General features: G+C 36.6%; 2 protein-coding genes across 4 annotated transcripts in view; both read right to left on the minus strand.

The window, feature by feature from the left end:
- Positions 1-3,469, minus strand: part of LOC128236593 (WD repeat-containing protein 3-like) — a 28,742-nt gene extending 25,273 nt beyond the window's left edge. Inside the window, exon 1 of the mRNA XM_052951562.1 lies at positions 3,374-3,469. The gene's annotated coding sequence lies outside the window, so the exon portion shown is untranslated. The remainder of the gene's footprint in view (positions 1-3,373) is intronic.
- Positions 3,470-4,009: 540 nt separating this feature from the next.
- LOC128238491 (glutamate receptor ionotropic, kainate 2-like) overlaps positions 4,010-23,371 on the minus strand; it is a 54,484-nt gene continuing 35,122 nt past the window's right edge. For 2 of the 3 annotated variants that reach the window (XM_052954459.1, XM_052954460.1), the window contains 10 exons: positions 22,521-22,622; positions 22,045-22,158; positions 21,685-21,894; positions 19,924-20,147; positions 19,439-19,557; positions 14,971-15,188; positions 8,648-8,873; positions 6,830-6,986; positions 6,328-6,436; positions 4,010-6,021 (listed from right to left, as the gene is read on the minus strand). In XM_052954459.1, the coding sequence (XP_052810419.1) occupies positions 5,848-6,021; positions 6,328-6,436; positions 6,830-6,986; positions 8,648-8,873; positions 14,971-15,188; positions 19,439-19,557; positions 19,924-20,147; positions 21,685-21,894; positions 22,045-22,158; positions 22,521-22,622 (1,653 nt within the window). In that variant the 3' untranslated portion in view covers positions 4,010-5,847. Of the gene's footprint in view, positions 6,022-6,327; positions 6,437-6,829; positions 6,987-8,647; positions 8,874-13,033; positions 13,252-14,970; positions 15,189-19,438; positions 19,558-19,923; positions 20,148-21,684; positions 21,895-22,044; positions 22,159-22,520; positions 22,623-23,371 lie in introns of all 3 variants that reach the window. The other variant, XM_052954458.1, reaches the window with a different exon arrangement.

The raw sequence follows: 23,371 nt of genomic DNA on the forward strand, positions 1-23,371 counted from the left end.
AGGGGTGAGTAGTATAGCTCTCCATATTCTTCGAATAGTTGAGCTAAAAATACCAAAATTAAAAATAAATAATTATATACATCAACAATTGGCTATGACAAAATCACTATCATAAGACATTAGAAAGCTTCGATCAGATCAAACAAAACTACATACACGGACCATGAAGGCTCAAAGACCAACCCTTGAATGTTTGTTTAGACTTTAATTCAAAAGTGAGTTGAAAGGCTCATCATGTTTGCCTATGTGAAGGCAATTTATCTGTGCCATTACATGTAGCTCAGTTTGTAGAGCACCTCACTTGCATGCAGTCCCTATTCTATTCAGAGCATGCTAGGTACTAGTGGTTTGTCTTATTTCCTTACATGCTGAATATTGGAGGAGCAACGATTCGCTCTGATGCATTGAAAAACCGGTTTTAAGCTCGCCAATTCGATATAGATATCCCAAAATTCGATTTGATCTGCATATTAAGAATGCATGCCACAAAATGATGTGTTGTATCCGCAATTTTAACATCTCGACTTTTGTCTATGCAGCGTGCATATCGGAATCAAATCAAATTGAGTTTGAAGTGAATCGTTGCAGCTCTACTGAATATAGCAAAAAGTGAATGCATTGGTCCATCGCATGACCCATGTAAACAGTTAATAAGAGATGCAGAAGTCATTTCTGTGCTTCTTTTAGCGAGCATGTTAAAAACTTGTATTCGCGTATTGATGGATTGGAGGAAAAGAAATTAATAATTGTTGTGCAATTATTAGGATAAATAATTTCTGGATTAGCACATACAGGTATGTTGTTTGCACATGAGTTTTTTTGTGCCTAATTCAGTGTTCAAACATTATGATATGTGTTCAAACATTATGATATGTACAGGTCTTGGAATGGCTTGCTAGTTTAAAGATATTTATTTTACAATGATTTTCAAACAAGTTATTTCAACATTCGGAGAACCCTGAGAAAACCCACTTGTCCTGTTTGGTGAATGGCTTGGTACATGTACTTCACTACTGTAATATATAGCTACAAGTATCATGTACACATTATTATACAGTCATCGAAATTAGTCTTTAGGATGAACAAGCCAGAATTCTTAAACTGTTGCTTGGAATCAAATTTTTGAACAAGCCCTGCTATATAAAATTCAGAATTTGAGCAAGCCCGGACGACATTTTACCAGAGCAGGGCTTGCGGGCTTGTGTTAATTTCGACCATTGTTTATATTGGCTACTTCATAATTATTTTGCGGAGTGACTACGAGGAAGCTCACAACACATTCACTGTCAATGATAACCTTTAACTGATTAATTTTAAAAAATCGAGCCACTTTGTTATGTTATGCAACTGCAAATGTTTTGAATTATATAAATGTCAAGCTCCTCTAGATGACTAATGATTTAGCAACATGTTGACAAAACCAATAAAACTGTTCGCTACAGGCGCGTAGGTTGGAAATTGACATTTGGGCCACAGAAGGGGTGGTCTGCCTCCTGTTGATAATTTTTTCAATTTTAAGCATTGAAAGACTTGATTTCCATTGCGTTCAGGTTTTGTTATTATGTTTTTATCTAAACCTTTTCCAGTTAAAATCATGGATGCATGGGTGAAAGTTGCAAATTTTCAAAATACTGAAAAATTAACCCGGAGGCCCCCGGAAGCTCCAGGAATTAAGCATTTTAAAACACATTTCAAAGCCTGTCCTGTCATTTAATCAATCAAATCTATGTTGTTTATTTATAATATTTCTGGCAGCTTTTGTCAACATACATGTACATAAGGCCCCTGACAGAAACATCCCTCAATACTTCAATTCTTGCTCATTAATCAAGAATTCATTTAACTCTGTAACTCATCCAATAAAAGTTAAAAAATGAAAAACAGAATACAATTTAAGATTTATATTGAATAGTGTTTTGTATTTTTATCAAGTTACCAATCGGACAATTTCACACCCTTCGAATCGACTTTTGACAGCCATTACCACATCCATTTGTTTTTCGCAGGCTGTTCAAGCTCTTTAGTATTATACCCTGGGGGTACAAACTTCATTGTTCAATTTTGACAGCAGTATTTCAATTTATTTCATTGTTTATTTTTGCCTCATATTTGCGGTATGTCGTAAAGAATACTGACCGTAAATATTCGGCGAAAACCGGCTTTTTCCGCCATCCAAGTTTTTGTTGGTGCGGAAACTGCCGAGGTTATTCGGAGAACATTGGAATGACAATTCTTTTTTACGAAAAGAAACGACTATTTTCGGAAACGTTCGGCTGATATCGCCGACAGAATTTTACCACTTATGGCAACGCTATTTAAAGAACGAAATTGGTAAACCAGAAAATTTAACTTTGTTTTATCTTCAATTTTAAGTAGATCGCGATGTTGATGATGGGGTTAGGGTACACCCTCCACCCCCCGAATAACTCCCCGGATTTACACGATTTAGAAAAATGACCCCTGGGAAGACCGAAAATACGGAATTCCGTATTAATACGGAAAACTTTCACCCATGTGGATGAAAGTTGCAAAATTTCAAAATACTGAAAAATTAAGCTGGGGGCCAGGGGAAAGCTCCAGGAATTAAGCATTTCAAAACACATTTCCAAGCCTTTTCTGATCTTTAATCAATCAAATCTATGTTGTATATTTATGATATTTCTGGCAGCTTTTGTCACCTCCATTTGTTTTTCCCAGGATGTTCAAGCTCTTTAGTATCATACCCTGGGGGTAGAAACTACATTGTTCAATTTTGACAGCAGATTTATTTCTATGTTTATTTTTGCCTCCAATTTGCGGTATGTCGTAAAAGTCGTAACGATACTGACCGTAAATATTCGGCGAAAACTGGCTTTATCCGCCATCCAAGTTTTTGTTTGCAAAGAAACTGCCGAGGTTTTCGGAGAACATCGGAATGACAATGCTTTTTTACGAAAAGAAAAGACCAATTTCGGAAACGTTCTACTGATATCGACAACAATTCAGGCAACGCTATTTAAAAAATGAAATTGGGAAACCAGTAAATTTAACTTTGTTTTGTCTACGATTTTGAGTAGACCACGATGTTGATGATGGGGTATGGGGTACACACCCCCCCCCCCCCATTGTTGAATGATCAAAGCATGATCATTCAGAACTTGATGAAAATGGAAACTTGGTGTTCCATACCACTGACAAATATGGCCCCTGCGGCCTCAGCTCCTACGCACCTGTGCTAGCCATCAATAACAGTATTTGCACATGTCTGTCCGAATAAAAACATCCGGATATACTTCTAGGACAAACAACTAATATTTAAGAATAGTAAAACTATCCGATAAGAAGCCTGTTTGTACGTTAACAGAGATGTAGTTTTTGGACAGTTAACACTTACTTGTAATTGAAAATACTTCAAATAAACCAATGAATCTGAATGTGAAGTTAAACACGTGAAATTTGTAAACATTAAGGTTGCAGACAACAGTTATTATTCCACTCAACCACTCTTCTACGTGTTACAATAACGGTAGAGCTCGTTTTCACGAAATTGTCCGGTGCGAGTTGTCCTGGATTCTTTTTTCCTGTCGTAATGAATATGGTTGCATCACGAAATAGTGGTTTAATTATTGGTTTTCCCCGAATCAAAGAACCTCATTATTAAGAAAGATCAGTGGGTACCTTTCTGGCAGGGTGATCATCACCACCACCACCATCATCATCATCATCATCATCATCATCATCATCATCATCATCATCATCATCATCATCATCATCATCATCATCATCATCATCGTCGTCGTCACCACCACCACCACACCACCACCACACCACCACCACCACCACCACCACCACCATCATCATCATCATCATCATCATCATCATCATCATCATCATCATCATCATTATCATTATCATCATCATCATCATCATCATCATCATCATCATCATTATCATCATTATTCCCTATGGAAAGCCAGTCTCGAAAAGTTTCAATTTATTATGATGTGTTAGTGAAGTCAATGAAAAAGCATACATTTCAACAATTTTATTGTCGTTTATGCAAATGCATTTTAACATAATGATTGTGAATGACAGCGAGAAAGTACAAAGATGGCGAAGTTAATGTAACAATTTGATTCATTAGAAATTTCAACAATTTTCAAATGATAATTCAGCAGTTACCGATAACATTCAATGTTGCATAATTTACGACAATAGTTTTACAACGAACATGTACTTGGTGTATTATTTTTGTATACATTTTGATGCATTGTTCGGACATGTCAACGAAAACAGTTGTAAAACGACCCATTTTGAAAACATCTTTGATTAAAGGTCGGGAATAATAATAAAAATATATCCCTTAACACACAGTATTATTGTTTACTTTTTCATATGTACTTGTTAACCGAATAGTTTCAAATGCAATCCAGAAATTCTTGTGAAACTGCTCAATCTGTCTGAAGAAATTCTTGTACATACAGTATTTCTTTCAGATAAGTATCACACATGTATAACTATGCATATGATATTTCAACAGTTACACTTGAGGACGGCATGGTGTACATATAAGTTAAGGCCGTGCCAAATTGATAGTATGTTTAGCGTCACCAGCCTCGTATGTAACAAATATTTTAAACCAAAAACCGTTCAGTCGAAACCCGTTCGCTCGAAATCGCTTGGCTCGATTTCCTCGTTGGCTCGGGCCGATTGTTTTTAACTAAGGATTCCCGCTTGGCTCGATCTTAGCGAGGCTCGAATTTTTTTGGCCAGTTCCTGGAAAATCGGGTTAACGGGGTTCGACTGTAATTATATAGATACATACGAAATAGGGAAATGGTGTTCTTGTTTTGTTTCTTCATTTGTTTATTCTGCCTGGTAGGAAGGTTTGTGACTGTAGAATATCGCTCAACATAGAATCAAGTTTGGTATAGCCTTTCCTAAGAGCAGAAAGCCTCACAGGCGTTTTTATGAGATGGCTTTAGGCTTTAAGTAAGGGAAATATGTACAAACAAGTATTCTACACACGTGGGAATGGTAGGTCAACGTTTATAAAAATAATATCTCATGTTTTATACAATGCATATGGCTCGAAATCTAATAAATAAACAGCAATGTACATGTAAAACATACATGTACATATATAATTATATATTAGCTTTACATGTTTACAAACTACAGTACTACAGCAATAACAGCATCCAACAAAAATCTGAAATGCTGGTATTTTATAAATGAGTTTTCAAAAATAAATTCCAACATGATAGGTTAACAGGAAACCAAGGGCAGCCGATTTCTATTAACATGTACATGTATATACAATTATCATCAAGGTATACTTAACATTTCTTTCTTGTAAGAAATATGCTTTCACAGTGGCAATGCAGTTATTCTATAATGTCTCATACACCAATTTCAAATCTAGTAAGTTTAATTTTAGCTTCAGTTTTGTAAATTACAACTCATGAAGATGAGCGATTTTCAGGAAGACAACACATTTAACAACCATTTTAATAATCATTATTATAAACACTATGAAAAACAATGAAACACGCCAATTTCAAAACTAGTAAATTTAATTTCAGTCTCTTGTTTGTATATTTCAACTCTTCTGGAAGACAGCACATTGAACAACCAGTCATAATAATGACTATTATAAACAGTATAAAAACAAATGAAGCAACGGACTTTTGCAAAAAGCCAACCTACTAAAATGAATTACGCTTTAAATTGAAAAGTAAAAAGCAAAAGGTTCCAAGTGACATTAAATAAAGATTATTTTTTAGACTCTTTTCAATTTTGATCATTGATTAAGCGTAAAGCCACACTATCACACCGTTAAATATCCAGTATCACAAAGTTGCCATGTCATTCTAGTAAGTCCCTGTGTTTTTTATCATTAGGCACTGTGTTCGCGGGAGAGTATTTCACTCCATTATGTGGGTCCACCATCTCCTTGCTGGACTCCTCGCCAAAGTTTCGGGAAGACTTGCATCGAAGTATAAACCGCAACTCTTCTGCAAGCTCTGAGCAAAACGATTGCTGGAAAAGGTCAATAAAATGCACAATTATATTTCCGATATTGGTAAAATCTTATGTTAAATATCATTTGTAATTCAAAACAAAGTCGTAAATGTCACCCTAAAGGTCAAAATAAGACTACTACACGAGGTCATCAGTAGGTTTATTTTAAAAGCAGCTCTTATAAAAAAATATCAAATGCTGAGTTATGATTACAATTTAGCAATTTAATGATTCACCAATATTTATGTGTTTATAAAAGTGTACGAAAAATGCAGGCTGCAATTGCCCCCATCACCAGTCATAAACTTATGTGTTGAGTGCTACCTTGTCTTTGCGGGCATTCTTGGCGGCCTTCCAGAGGAACTCAAGGAGAGAGACAAGCAGCCCAAACAAGGAACCCCCGGCCAGGACAACAAACACCCCACCCACGTTCCTGCAACAAGCAACTTATTTGTATAAGAACAACAACAATAACATATCAGAAGGAGCATATACTACTACTACTTTATATAATAATAATACCATTTTTTTAATTTTAATACGTTACCGACAGCAGAGGGTAATCGATGGGACCACTTCTGCTAGCCACTCTCGTTGGCACATGCTAGCATAGTTATGACTCCAAACTTCTCACCTGACGCCGAGTTATGACTCCAAACTTCTCACCTGACGCCGAGTTATGACCCCAAACTTCTCACTTGACGCCGAGTTATGACCCCAAGCCTCTCACCTGACGCCGAGTATTGTCCGCTTCCTCGTCATTGTAGATCTTGGGTATGGATAGTGATATCATTCATAGATACATATAATAACCTAAGCTACTGACCTGACGCCGAGGGCATTGTTGTTCGTGGTTGGATCTTCCTCGTTTACACAGACGGTGCCGGCCTGGTCCACCCACCACTTTTTGTAGATCTTGGCCACTATCTGCTGTTGCTGCAAGTGCACGATCTCCCGCGATATGTGGCCGATAAACGGTGAACCTGGCATTATTAAATGGAGTTAAATTTCGAAATTATTTGAAAAAAGTCTTATTAAAGCTGCACTCTCACAGATTTACCATTTTTACAACTTTTTTATTTTTTGACTTGGAAAGGTATTTTTTTGACAAAAGATCATATCGCAGATTTTCATATTTCCGTTCGAAAATTAATGTTTTATGGCTTTAACCGTTACTAACGGTTTAAGAAAAATGCATAAAACATTTATTTTCGAACTTAAATATAAAAATCTCAGATTTTTTTTTTGTCAGCAGTCTTATATAACTGATTTCCATGGATTTTCGCAAAAAAATGGCTCGTATCAAAACAAAAAATAAAAACGTTGTAAAACGTTCAATCTGTGAGAGTGCAGCTTTGGCTAGTCGGTGTTATCACGTGATATTACCGAGGTAGGTGTATAGCTTAATTATGTCACCCGATTAGTACAAGCCGTGGATATGTCGCTGAACTGCAATTATGGTGACACGGGTTCGAACCCGGTCTCCGACACATTTTTTTTACATTTTGGTACTTTTTTTACAATTATGATATCAAAGCGTAAACACATTCTATTAGATATTTGTCCTGAGATTCGTTATAGAAAAAAGTTGTTTTTTTGTGCCAATTTGGTGTACAGTCCCTTTAAATTGTTTATCTAAGTTAGTTTAAGAAGATAAATCACAGCACCGGTTTCAAACATAGATGATTTAGAATGAATGAGGATATGTTATGTATATGAAATAATAAGGAAATAACAAACTAATACTGCATATAAAACGGTTTAAATGCTTTCCGGTTCCATTTTTATCGAAAACAACCTCGAATGTATATGGACGGTTTACAATGTTGGAAATTGGTACACATTAAGTCCGCTGCAAGTAGATCGCGTAGTAATTTATTTTAGAAGTTAAACTTATTTACTTAAATCTTTGGAATCTTAATTATGTTTGCAATAATAGACTTCAGGCAATTAATTTAAACTTAGATCAATTAGCTAAAACACTACATTTAATATGATATAATTCAAAATTTTACGAACTGCTTCTACCGATGAACCGGCATACATCCGAGGTTGTTTTCGATAAAAAGTCCGAGGAGCTCCGAATGTTCATGTTCAAATAAGAAGCTCTCTTGGGTATGGAACGCAGTTTTTCCTTCGCATACAAATGTTCGGCATGTCACTTCCAATGGAATCAACATAGAATACCCTTTCAACATAACTATGCAATTGTAATGTTGTTGTTGAGTTTATAAAGGTCTGCACGCGCCCTATAATGGCTGCATTATGGCTTGACCCCGTCACATCCCCAAGTGTGACTTAAACAGAATTTTGAATCCAAAGGGGGAGTTTTACCCCCATCGGTTGATGGGATATTCGCCAAAGGAGTAATTTTGTACCCAAAATGCCGCGAAACCTGCGATGAATGACATCTAGAGTGGCCCCACAGCTCTAAATATTGGATATGGTTTCATTTATCTTTTGTAATGCAATCGGTCAGTCTTTTATACCCAATCGAATTTCTGAAGCCTTCCGAACGATTTCCGGACCGGTATAGAAATTTCCGTTGGTCCGGAATTGGTCCGGTCCGGCCAGTCTTTTATACATTTGATTACAAGCAGTTTCTATTTTATAGATTAAATATTAAAATTTAACTCCCCAGTACCTTTTGGCGCGGCGATGCCGTATCCCTTGCTGTCCAGATTTGATCCTATTTGCATAAGTTCGCAGTTCCGTTGGATCTTGTAGTCGATGGTCGTCGATTCGGCGATATACGCATAGTTTTCCTCCATAACTCTCTTGAACCCCTCTCCATTATTGTTGACCAGGACCTTGTCCGCGTTCGCCTCGAAATATGAGTTCATCCGCTTGTATGTAGACAAATTTGAATTCTGTAATACAAATGTGGATTTGTAATTGACATGTTGATGAATGTGTTAGAAATGATAGTTTAATGTTGTGTTATCAATACGATATTGGCGCTCTTTTAGAGAAATTATTATTGTAATTGAAATGCAATCGATTACGCCCTATATGCTTAGAATGTATCTTTCTACACACTTTTAAAGCAATGTATTTATGTCTGAACATAACATGGTTTGTGGAAACAAAAAGGAACTATAAAAATGATTTCTAGAATATAACATATAAATATTCTTAAAAAGTTAAATATGAAGCAAGATCTCATCTAAGCACATACTAAGCATTATTTAAGGAATTATTTTAGGAATGGAAATGTGTTTTTGTTGTTGTTGTTGTTTTTCTGTACATTTCAGCCAAAGAACAAAAGCTGTCACTGAAAGTGACGAATGCCCTCGAAGTGTCATCCAGTTCATTGGATTATACAATTACTAATATGCCTATATATTGGTAGAGCTAAGATTAGCTATGAGCATATGCAATACCCAATGACCGCTAGTGTGTGTGTGTGGGGGGGGACTAAGTTAAGGACCTCGGTCTTGCACGTGACACATATACCAAGTCTTGAGCCAAGATTGGTCCTGCACATGACACGTGTCCGTTTAAGGTACCGATGGCACGTGGCAAATTATTGTAAAATCCCTCCGTGTATGACAAAGTAGCTTTAGCGGAAACAGAAAAAGAAGAAAAACAGCCGGACACACGGACGAATGGCATGATTTTCATTTGCACCCCTTCATTGACCTACGGGCATAACCTATGCATAACAAAGTTACAGCCCGGAAATAGATACTCCATATAACTATGTGCATATTATATGCAGCATTCCATAATGGGTTAACTCCAGGACTCGACCAACTACATTGTGCCCATATATGTGCATATATGCAACATTCAATAATTAGTAAACTCTAATTGTGACCTTCAACTTTAAGGTAGGGTCATGGGGCTTACACGCGATGCATTGCGTTTATATACCGAACACATGTGTCGTTTGTTTTTATTTTAAAATCCCTTTCATGACAAGTTACAGGCCGGACACGAATACACATTCTTTGTGCATATAGGCAGTATTCCATAATGAATAAACTTCAAGGGTAACCTTCAACTTTAAGGTCATGGGTCATGGGTCTTGCACGCGACACTATTATTTACTGAACACATGTGTAAGTTTATTTAAAATCCCTCCTTGCATTACAGATACAACCAAGACACGACAAACTATACCCTATTTGCTTATATGCAGCATTTATAATGATTAAACTGTTAGTATGACCTTGACCTTTGAGTCGCGAGTCTTGCACGAGACAGGTCGCCTTTATGTACCAAACTTATGTGCGAAGTTACAGCCCGGACACAGAAACCTAAAGGACGGACGGAATCATTGACGGACGGTGCGATTTTAATATGCCTTCCTAGGAGGCATGAAATAGTTATTTCAACGTACGAATACAAAACTACTTAGCTGTACACACATTATTTATTTTTTAATTAAGACACACTGGTAATTGTTTTAAATGTCAGGCGGGTAAGGGTAAATACGAAAGCGAACAACCGGGTAGTTCAAAATGAAGAGTATGTTGCTACCCGTGTTAACTACAATGTATCTCGTCTAAAGCTGGACGAATACCTCCGCACGCCGACTTGACACAATAATGATAAACTCCGTCGACTTTTCATGAGTATAATCATCCGGACAAGACCGACCTACCGAAAAGCTCAATCCTATAAACACCCCCTCTCCCCTTCCTCGCGCCCCACCCCACTATGTTGTTTGGTAGGGGGTTAATAACGGTGAATAGCTTTAGTATTTCTGCAAGTCAAATGCAATTACTTGCAACCAAGGGTACAGTAATTTGGTGAACAAACTCTACGCCGTGTTATTTCCCTTACAGTTATTACTGCCACCGTGAAAATCACGTGACCATATATCATACAGGTGCAGATTGTAAATTATTTAAATAGTTTTTTTAAACCTTAAGCTCATGGAATAATTGAAATTTTATAAAAATCTAACCAAAAATGAGAGAAGAAAACCTATTTTAAAAAAAGGTTTGTATAATTAATAAAACTGAAATCCACCTATTCTCGCTCACGGTGGCAGAACTCTATTCAATCGGAACTCCTCGGCCATTTTCCAAGGAAAACAACCTCGGATGTATATCGGTGCTGTAGTAGTAGTTCGTAATAATAATAATAATAATAATAATTAATTGCAGTGTTTTAACCAGAATTTTGTATTTAATACTTAGTTCAAATTGATTGCCAGTAAAGTAGATTATTGCACAAATAATTAGTATTTTTAAGAGTAAAATCCTTAGGTTAACTGCTAAATTGTAATTACTACGCGATTGACTTGCAGCGTCGTTAAATGTGAAAAATTCTGATATTGTAAACCGTCCATATCCATCCGGGGTTGTTTTCGATGGAAAACGGCGGAGGAGTTCGGATTGAGCTAAATTGTGCGTGTCAGGGGAGATAACTGAGTAGGGGATTGGTGTGTATATGGTAAGCAGATATGTAGCTTTTAATGTTTTTAAATCAATTACGTAAAAATATATAACAAAACTACAATAAAACACAGCAAAAAACACTGTCGAAATAGTATTATGTTCACATTTGACTATGGTAACACAATGGTAAAAGACAGGCAGGGTAAATAACATATGGCGTCCAAGTTGAAGGTGTCTCACTCGGACCGTTTTGACACATAAATGTGCCTACTCTTAAAATATATCTTTTATTTATATTAAACTTTTTAAAGCATTTGCGCCATTGGTCAATCTTTGTTATAGGAATACGTCGGACTTGAATATGGCAACACTCAACACTTGTGTATTATGGCAAAGGCTAGACTCGTTTAGAACTGGTGAAGGTTAAACTCATGTATGCAAACATATATACCTATGTAAAGAGCCTGACTCGAAGATAACAACCGAACAACTCGCATTTATCTGACAACGGATATAACTTCAAACTTTATTTAGTATTTGTATGCGCCAATGTTCACCTAATATTTCTTGTTAACACATACCCGACTTTAAATAAAGATTCTTGTATCTTGTATACATCTTTCTTATAGGAAAAAGGCCAAACTTGAATGTGGCTACAACCGGATTCGTGTTCGTGGCAAAGGTCAGACTCATGTATATGAACATTAAGTTTATATCACAAGAGATTCGTAAACGACAACGGACACGCTCGCATTTATCTGACATAGTTTGAGTGTGGTAACGGGCATTCTGCGTTAATGACAATCAATAAACTTAACTATATATATAACTAGACAACGATTCCTTAGATGATGGTGTGCTAAGGGTACGACACACGTGCGTAAAAATACAACCATATTCGGCTAGAAAATTGACTGATTACGACCATAACCGGTTTATATGCTCAAACGGTCAGTTCAATTTAACAACGGTTATACTCTTTCATTTAACGGCCAGACTTATATACAACGGTAACACTGCAAAATGTTAAATATATATTGTCTGCAGGGATTTTTAGGCAAAATGTAACACTTTTATGTGTGGTAATGATATTGATTTAACAAACAATCATAATTGTACTAAAAGCGGTCGAAAAAATGATGGCTTGAACTGTACACCATAATGACGTCAGCGCTAGTTTTATCGCCAATATTTCATTTTATTGATTACGTTCAAACCAAGCTGTGAAGAATGAATGTCATGAAAAAAAGCAATAACAACTCAGAATTGTGACTTTAAATCGAAAAATTATTTGATATCCAAGTTTGCTTTTGCAGACTTTTTAAACTACTGTGGCCCATAAGGGATATACCTGTGGAAATGTTATGTTTACTAGAAATGATCGCTATGCATAACATTTGAATTACAATTTGCTTACATTTTCTGTTTGATATTTTAGTTTTGTCGGATTTATATTATGAGCCTTCCCTGTATTAATTACCCGTAGTCGTATGATAATGTTAGGGTAGCCTTCAAACAAAGGTCTGCCGTAACATGTAAAACCGTGACCTGGTCATCTCGTATGTATTTTGTAGTTAAAAACTATACATGTAGTTGTTACAACGACAAGATTATTTTATACAATAACAACGCTTAAAACCGTACACAGGTAACCTCTATGTAACGTTACCGTCTCCTACCTTGAAGAAGTCGCGGGTTGATCCAGCCTGGAGGGTACCGTACTGTATTTCCGTCTGCATGGAGAGGTCATCCGCGTTCTTGATGGGCGACTCCATCCGGCGGATGGTGAGGTGGGCCGCCAGGTTGGCCGTGTATGAGGACACGAGAACCAGTGTGAATACGTACCATACTGATGCCACGAAGCGGCTTGACGACGCCTTGGGAGCGATGTCCGAGCCTGCAGGCAACAGACGGACTCCCGTCACATTATACGAGAACAATACGCTTGTGTATTAAGCAATCCTTAAAACAGGGCCAACGTGTATGGGTTCACAATAAAGTTTTTTTTTGTTCTTTGCATCGAAAGTCGTTTAATATCATAGTATTATTTTTCATTATATTCAGAACTCAGACTTTACAGGACAAACGGACACAAATCGACAAAGACGAAGCACTACTTATGTTAAATGCAGAGAAGTCCAGAAAGATATAATCTTGCATATCCTATGCGGACACGGCATTCATTCACACGACCTAAGCTACGCGCATGATACATATAAAATTTAGCCAGACATATAAGTACATGAACCTCACAGGACTTTACAAACACGTGTTGATTTCATGCTTCTATATCTTACATCTCATGCACTTTTTATACATGTATCTCATTTCAAAGCCTACAAATGCGACATAGATATATTTATAACAACGTGAGAGCGATCGCAGTTAAAGAAACAGATGCTTTCTAGTTTGAATTTGTTAATGTTGAATTCAGTGTTCTTTAAACATTCAAAGATTGCTCATTTGTTATTGTAAAAGTGCCAAACAACATTAATACTTCACAAAAAGTAAATTATAAAGAGGATCTTGTGTTGCGTTAAAAACTATTCTATTACACATTAATTGTGCATTTGCGATTAGAGATCATTAGAAGAAGCCATTAACATAGTTCGAAAGTAATTAGAAATCAAACCACTCAGTATAATTGTTAATTACAAATTGCTTGATTCTTGACGTATTCATCTACCTGCAAATGTGTAATACAGGTGTGTATAATTCTAAGCGGTATGAACGGGTGGTTTAGCAAATCGGATAAGCCTTTCTACGAGGAATACACCTGGGGTCGTACATGTGTGGACTAAAAGCAGCGCGTTGGCGGTTTGATATGGGATAAATGGAAAAACTGCTGGAAAAGCACAGCTGGCCCTGTGAACACCCGCCTGGTAAATGTGAAGGAAAGAAGATTGAAGTAAAGAAAAGGAAACAATAACTTACCCTTCAACGAGCTCACTTTTCCTGAGAAGGTACACTTGACCAATGTGTAAGAAATCTTACCTTGATATTAGCTGGACAAAAGTGTATTCAAGGCAAGACGGTTCGGGGTCACACGCAGTATGCAGTGTGGTGGTGCAAGAGGGAGTTTTCCAGAAAAGATTGTGTGACACTATTTTAGCTACAGGGATCGGAAAAGGAGTACTATCGCTTTCTTTTGGTAGTTTATCAAGTATACTGATCCGATATGATTCTTTATCAACATTGGACAATGGAAACGAAACGAAATATACACATCCGTGACTAGAGATGCTTATTTAAGTACAAGCCAGAGAAAACCCAAGACAAAAGAGTAAATAATACATGCTTTGGGTAAGACTTTTAATGAATAGATAGTAAAATGTGTAAGGAAGGTCGGGATGGTGTAGATGCGAATGAGATGAGGAAGAGCAATTCTTTGAATAAAAATGAAAATGTAATATTCAAAGGGATCGTGCGTGAAATGTTTTGAGGTTAGAAACGTAAAATTGTCATGGTAACTCATTAAGTAAAAACAACAACACAACTACCTCAATACAGGAAACCAACAACCAAATTGTGTAATATGATGAAGAATAGAACTTATGATGCTGTGACTCAAGGGGTGGGGGCAACTGTTTGATTCAACTGGTGTTTCACGTGTTACCTGGAAGAATCCTCGTGTGGAGCCCGATTTTAACGTGCCATACATGATATTGGACTGCTTGGAGAGGTCATCGGCGTTTTTGATGGACACCTCCATCCGTGAGACAGTCAGGAAGGCGGTGAGATTAGCGGTATAAGAAGAGATGAAGATAAGCACGAAGAACCACCAGAGGATGGCCACCATCCTGGTTGACATTGCTTTGGGCATGATGTCGCAACCTGTATGTGAGTTATTTATCAAGCAAGGCACAACACATATATAAGCGGCACTCAAGTTAGTAGCTCGATGCGTGCTCAACCTGGCATACATACACACAGTAGTTTGATGGAAGTGAACTCCTGCTTTGGTTTCATATGAATTGTGAAAATAATAGTGACATTTTACCTGTAATATAGGCATTTTGATATGTTTATGACATTGTTAAACTGCAGTAATTCTTAGTTATTTTATGCTGGATCGTTAGTAAGACTGGTCCTTTTGATAAGACTGAAGAAAATGAATAAATATTTAAGGTTAAATGTCACTTAAAAATCCAGGTCATATGACATCAAAGCACTTGTTGATTCCCATCAAACTACTGTGTACAAACACTTTAATAGCATTACGGTAGGGCGAAATATCGTAACGTTTGCTAACTTTTAACAGATTAAATAGTGCAGGGCAAACGTATTAATTTTGCGATAACTTTTTATATAATAATTAGGGCATCTTCTAAAATGTCAAGGCCATGCATTACTTTAATAGAGCAATATAATCTATACGAAATAAACATCCGAAACTACCGTATGTATGTGTCTATAGGACGATAGCAGGATTAGACGCATCGTGAAACGCTCACGAATATCAGGGGAAATCCTTAATCCGCAAATTAAACATATTTGTCGAATATGCCAGGTTGAGTCTGAGCTAAAAACACACGGTTACTAAAAATGTTGTTGAAGGATGCTACTGTGACGAATCTAAATAGCTGCTTACGTGGGATATGTGTGCATACAATTTTACATTTCGCTTGGAACTACCATTTTGATAAAAATAAATTGGACACTACAAAATATACGTGATATACATTTTTAAACGTCTACAAACCATCCTTTAACACATATTCTAAGAATTATCATTTGGCTAAATTAGGCCAAAAAGCGTTATCAAATAGAGAAAATAAATTAATATTATAGATTAAAATTATCACTTATTTTTTATATTTATATTACTACTGACAAAAACTTGATCACATTAAATACACATGTGATGCAAAGGTGAGCCATACATTTCACAAATCAGGTATTTCATCCATAAACAAATTTCACATTTTCTTAAAGTAATGCTTTTTTTCCGTGTGTTTTGAACGTAACGTTTACAAATACAAATACAAATTTTCTCCCGTCACTATATGGAAAGCTATTTTAGTCATGGTAGTCACCCATTACAAATTCTAGTTTGTGAAACTCTTGAAATGTGAAATGTATGGTCACACAATACATCAAAAGTTAGACTTTGTGATATTACTGTTCCAATTGTATTCCATACTGCCATTGGCTTACGGAAACAGTGTGTGTAAACCACGTGATACATTTCGTCATATATGCTACGTCGGAAGGCTACATTTTGCTTAATATGAAGACTTAAAACAAAGACATTTTTTCTTTTAATACACCATTTTAAATAAAACAAAGGGCAGTCTATACCGCTTAAAGAGCCCGCCTTCTTTTTTTACCGGAGTTTGATTAGGTGATTAGTTTTATCAAACACTTTTTCGACAAACCTGTTTCCAAAACAATGTTTTGACAGTGCTCCGTCAGGCGGCCGTTTTGTAAAAAGGTTTGTCGAAGTGTTTTAAGAAACTTAACTCTCAATCAAACTCTGGGAAAAGACCGAATGCGGAGCTCCGTAAGCGGCATAGACTGCGCTACGTCTCATTTAAAATCGTGCATCAATTAGTTAAGTTATCTTTGTTTAAAGTCACCGATCGAAGCAAAATGTTGCTTTCTGACGTAGCATTTATGACGCAATTTGTCACGTGGTATACACACACTGGGAAACATGCGTCAAAATGCACGGGTCGCCTTTGACTAAGTAATTAGTACATGAAGCTGATTTGTTTTCTCATATTATTCAGAGTACTATGCTATGTTAAAACATCAGTTTCATTCACACGTAAGGCTCTCCAAACATTTCTAAAGCAATAGTTTACTAAAAAAAATATCGTCCTGTAAATAATCATTATAATACTTCAGTAAAAGATTGAGGTTTATTGTTCGAAATGGATATGTAACAGTCGTTGGATACACCTGGTACCATTTGGAAAACCTCGGTCATTTTCCATCGAAAACAACCTTGGATAGCGTATGCCGGTACGTCTGTAGAAGTAGTTCGTAAAATTTTAAATAATATTATTTATTAATTGTATTGTTTTTAATGTAATTTATACATTTTAGTTTAAAAATGATCGCCAGTGAAGTGTATTTTTGCAAAAATAATTAAGATTTCCAAGAGTAACGTCAATAAGTTTAACTGCTTCATTGAAATAACTACGCGATATACTTGCAGAGTAGTTAAATGAAAAGATTTCTGACATTGTAAACCGTCCATATACATCCGTGATTGTTTACGATCGAAAATGGCCGAGGAGCTCCGAATAACCTGGTACACTATAACGCTCTGTTTTTTTATGGAGTGCTAAAGATGTGCGAACCGAATAATGTACCGGTGTTGCCGACGGTGGAACAGAGAAAGCCTAATATGAACTTTGTAGTACTCAATATATGTATAGTGTATAAGAAAATAAGAATCCATATTCACCTCTTTTTACATGGTATACACAAGTGTACTATTTACACAAAGGGTAATTGAAGAATAAAGCACAGGTGTCGCTCTACCAAAAATTAAAATATAATCCCAACCAAACCCAACGTCGGAACCGACATACCGTTTTCCATGGAGGAGAATCGACTGAACCTTACCCAGTAAAAAACAAAATGGCGGCAAGACATGATGAAGTAAGTTTCATCTAAATATTGTTTTTAAAACAGTATCAATGAATATTTGCTTACCAATTTCTAGTAAAAGCCAGTTTTAAAAGAAATGCCATAGTTTTTCTGAGCTCTACGTCATGAGAATCGAGTCGATGGAAACTCCCATAAAAACATATAATAAGGTACAAGGCAATCTGCTTATTTGTCCATTTTTTGGCAAACTAATATTTTTTATGCGCTCTTATCGATATTTTTGTGTTTCCTATATAATACACACATAAACTTAGTTGTCTGAAGTTTATATAACGATTTAAAATTCTTAAAAAACGTTTACCAAAATAATATGGTAAGGTGCAGTTACTCAAAATGATGGGTAAAGTGCAGTGCCTTTTCTTTGTGCTGAAAACTTATAATACATGTATACATAAGGGGAAATATCTCATCAAGGTACAACTAATTTTAAAGCTGCACTCTCACAGATATACCATTTTTACAACTTTTTTATTTTTTGTCTTGGAAAGAGCAAATTTTTGCTTAAATATCTGCACACCAATGATATGGGATTGCTTACAAAAATCAGATCGTAGATTTTCATATTTCCGTTCGAAAATTAATGTTTTATGGCTTAAACCGTTACTTACGGTTTAAGAAAAATGCACAAACTATCAATTTTTGAACTTGTGCCCTGTACATGTAAAACTCTGCGATCTAATTTTTTGTCAGCAGTCTTATATAACTTGTTTCCATGGATTTTCGCAAAAATCGGCTCGTTCCAAGACAAAAAAAATGTCAAAACGTTCAATCTGTGAGAGTGCAGCTTTAAACTATTTTTAGTCATTAGCAAATCTTTTACAGATGTTTTAATCGTTAGTTTTCAAATCACAGTTATGTCGTAATAAAATCGTATGAAAACTTGTATGAAAATGAACATGGTATTAGACACAGGGTTTATGGCCATAATAAAGAACTCGTTTTAGAAAATCATGAACTTGATTTCTTTATTAGGAACTAAAGGAATGAGACGCACTCTTTATTTTTAACTTTGTAAAACTTGAGATAAGTCTGTTAGTCCTGTGAACTTAAATAGCAGCCAGATTTAAATTCTGAATTGCTAGATAGACTAAAGTAAATGTTATGGCACACATGCATTTACAATTTACTACCATTATGCAAAACTATTGCTTAATTATTAAAATTGAAATTGGCACTATCAATGATAAAAGTGGATGCCATATTGGGCCAAAAAAACTGCAGTGTGCAGTCGAATCTCCTCCCTGTATTTAGTTTCTCCGTGGACACATTGAATCATTTTCTAAAAATAAATAAATTCCGACTATGGGCCATAAGTTGTGACATAACGTGTAGTGGTCAACCCACACTACAGACAAAGAGATGACCAGAGTAATACAGCCAGTGACTACAGCGGTATATGTACCAGCCCTTGGTACCGATGACGACACTTGGTGTCGGAAACGGAAGTGGGGGGTGGGTCGTACCTTGCTGCATGAGAGATCCAATGGTGAACCACAGGCTGTTGAGGATTGTAAACTGGTTCTCCACTTCCTCCGACTCCTGGTCGCACGGGTGCGGGTTTTCCCACTCGTATGGTGTAAACCTGCAACCGTCGCAAAGTCAGACTATTAATTATATATTGCAACTATTTGTATCAGAGACAAATGAGAAACAAACACATTCAAAAGTTGCAGTAAAAATGACGCTTTAGCCGGGAATCAAACCCACTTCGCTGGAATATCGGTCAATTACTCCAACCGCTACACTACAGCGGTAGACGAAGTAACTAAAGGATTAACAAATGTCAAAAATCAATCATATTACTATGATCCAGACCGAAAATATATACATATTGTGTTTTTTGGTCGGAAACAGTCATTGATATTCATAATCGTATCATTTAATTTTAAGGACAAACAGGTTTTTGTAAATAAACGTGAATCAACCCATCTGCAGCAAGTGTACACACCTGGCGATCACAAACAGCATGAAGCTGACGCAGAGGTAGGCGGCGATCATGTAGATCCACACATCGATCGAGAGGGGCAACAGGAAGGAGAAGAGGTCCGGGGGCGTCTTCACCGGCTTCTTGTAGATGATGGTGATTCCCAAGTTGAGGAAGGGCATGGTAAAGTCCACCACCTTTGCACGTTCGTATGTTATTGTCAGTCCCGCCGCCGCCAGGTCAGCTTTCTGAAGGCAAAAGAAAAAGAATGTTGTACAAATAGGTACAATTAGGTGGTGGCGATTTCTTAATTCAGGAAAGACGTTTATTACGTTGATGGCCACTTTTGATGTGTCATATTTGAACTAAATATTAAATACATAAAAAGCCGCTCATGTTCATTTCCTTACCAGAAGCTGGTATTCTAAAAGTGTTCAATAATGAGGCGTTGTACAAATAGGCGGTGGTGAAACAGGAAAAAACGGGGTTTTTATGTTGATGGTCATTTTGTGTCATACAGGTAGGTGCTTTATGATGTTGTGCGGCTGTTATTATCCCTTTCAATGTAATAAACAAAATACAGAACATTTTATTTATCTTTTCTGCTTAAAGATGCACTATTTCTCCCAAATAAGATTTAACACATTTAATACAATTGTTCAATATACCAAAAAGGATGAACAAATGTCGAAAACAATGTTCTTATGAAGGATACCGAGTTTAATTTAAAAGAAATGTGCAGAAAACACGGTATTGCTACCTTATGAGACCATAGTAAATCGCAGTAAATCTTTAAGCATTCACCAATCATTTAATATTTTGCGTTTTCAGCTATTAATAAATACACAGTTATAATATTGGTTTTTTTTGTTTGTTTTTTTGAGACTTCAATGAAGTCCCTTTTATTTCTCCCGAAACACATGTGCTACCAGGGATCGGGGCACCCCAGGCAACACTTACAATTATACATAACAAATATACCCTATCAGTGTTTCAACAAAGGAAGTGTTTCAAAGAAATGTATCAGATATACATATATATTGTATCAGCAATACACCAATGTTGTGGTGCAATAAATATGGTGTAGTGTAACGGGTTACTTCCCTTATCTTGAACATTTCTACTTCCGTTAAATTTACATGTGCTTCGAATTTATACATTGTTCTTTTTGTCAAGTTCTAGAAGTTATTTTCTTTTGTCATGCAAAGATTCAAATGGAAAACGCAGGAGGGATACTTGGATCTACTCCATCCAGTTATAATATTGTTAAAAGTAATTAATATTTTCCATAAATGCATTATTTAGTAAGTAGTTGAGGATGTGTCACTCAAAATTTATGTTCGTTTTACATGTGTATGTATTGATTTTGAATAAGAGTGTCACTTTAAATAGTATTCACTCGGCCACAAGCTCCATATTGGTGAAATAAAGTGGCACATGTTGTCTGGTGCATAACTTTAATAAGATAAAACCAAAACTAAAATATACCAATAACCAGCAACACATTTTAAGGATATAATGTATTCCACCACTTGACCATTCACAACCCTTATCGACACAAACTCAGTAATGAGACCAACCCGCTATTTAGACCATTTTCTTAAAGTTACATACGTGGCTTGAACAGAGAGGTTTTACTGAATTGGAACTAAAAATTAATTCCTTACTAGAAGCTGGTATATTGAAAGTGTTCAATCATGCGGCGACATGCAAAATTTTCTCCAGTGGGGCTCGCTCCTACAACTTAGAGTCTCAGACACACCACCCACAGGTGCACGTACTTACATTTTTGCTGTCGCGCTCAATAAGGTCCCCAATCATGCCGTCCCATTTCCCGTCGCTTTGCAAGGAGCCGTACGCTCTTTTGTCCTGCCCGTAAATCTCGTACTTGAAGCCGAGGGTCGCCGCCAGGTGGTCCATCAGGTCCACTATAAATCCCTCTTGCATCCGTCCATTCTCGTCCGGCTCTTCCCGTTCCACACAGTACGGAGGGTCCTAGACGGGGCAAAACAAAGCGAATAATCTAAATGTCAAGGCGTTGTACTGATCGCTCTTATTTCATATAAATCAATTTGTAAGCTGGCAAAACATACTAGCGTAAGGTCAATACTTTTAGTACACAAATTATTCTGGATTATGACTTACAAAGATGGTTACGACTCGCAGCGTCATGTTCTTGAGCCGCTCAAGTTCATCTTTCTGTTTCTGCTGGGGAGTGACGGTGATGTTGACGCCTGTCCGCCGGTTCCAGGTACCAATCTGTAACAAACAACTTCCGGTTGGTGCATCATGCATCGTGTTCAATGACAACCCGGTACTCGCGCTTTGTACTGTATTCCGTTTACACTACATATACTATATATGAAACTGAGCGAAATAGTTTACGGGAAGGGGGGGGGGATTCGACGATGGTATCATGTGTGTTGGCTATTATATACATGTAGCTCATAACTGATATCGATTCAGGCATTTGCTTCTTTAAATGTATCATATATGGTCAGAAATGGTAGCTAAGAGCATTTGTGTTTTTATTCAATATTATTTCATCGCATATATGTGTTCAACGTATGCAAAAGGACGGCCTTTGTACAATTTTTTATATTTAAAAAAAAAAAACGTACCTCAACGAGTCCTTTGTTGGTAAGGCCGATGACGTCCAAGTCAAAGTCCTTCCGGCGCCCGTCCTCGAACCGGATCTTCCCAGACAGACCATGGTAGTCGATCTGCACAACCGAAATTAGCGGAAAAATAAAGAGTGGGGTTGGTGTGTTTTGGAGGAGAGCGGAAATAGTGTTATGGTGACTGGTTTCTGTGATGTCGCCCCGCGAACACGTCAGAACGACACAATACGGTACCAATACGACATTTATATATGCGCCTGCGCGACAAATAATAAATTCGTCGTTCTGGTCGACACAATAAGGTCGACAATCCGTCAATTATGGGTCACCGGGATGAAAATATGACATAAACGCCTTTATTTTGTCATAAAAATATTGAATTCCTGAAGTTATGAATAAAAAACAAAAATAAACAGAATTCCAATAAAAGTTATTAGGTGACATTGCAACTTGTAGCAGATATTGGGACAAAACAAAGCGGCGCTAATTAAGGTGCTAAATATATAAAGTAAATATTAAACAAGTGTTAATACTTATAGTAAAACAACAGTCAACATACTTTTACTTGCCATACTGCAGTACACTTTAAAGTTCACACGTATAAATAAAATTAATGCTCATGGACCATTTTCAATTCTTAACTTCAATTAATTGTTTGTAATTATGCACTAGATTAGGAAAACAACATACAGGTCAATTACAACAAGCGTCCTTCCGAGGCCAATGCCAACGCTAGTATTAAAAAAGGGAAATAATTCAAAACTTATGGAAGCCCGAGTTATGGGCCTTACAATACATGAACGTATTGTCTCTAACAATATTTGCATTATTTCATTTGAATATCCTGAACG

Source organism: Mya arenaria, chromosome 6 (assembly GCF_026914265.1).
Source record: "Mya arenaria isolate MELC-2E11 chromosome 6, ASM2691426v1".
Lineage (NCBI taxonomy): Eukaryota > Metazoa > Mollusca > Bivalvia > Myida > Myidae > Mya > Mya arenaria.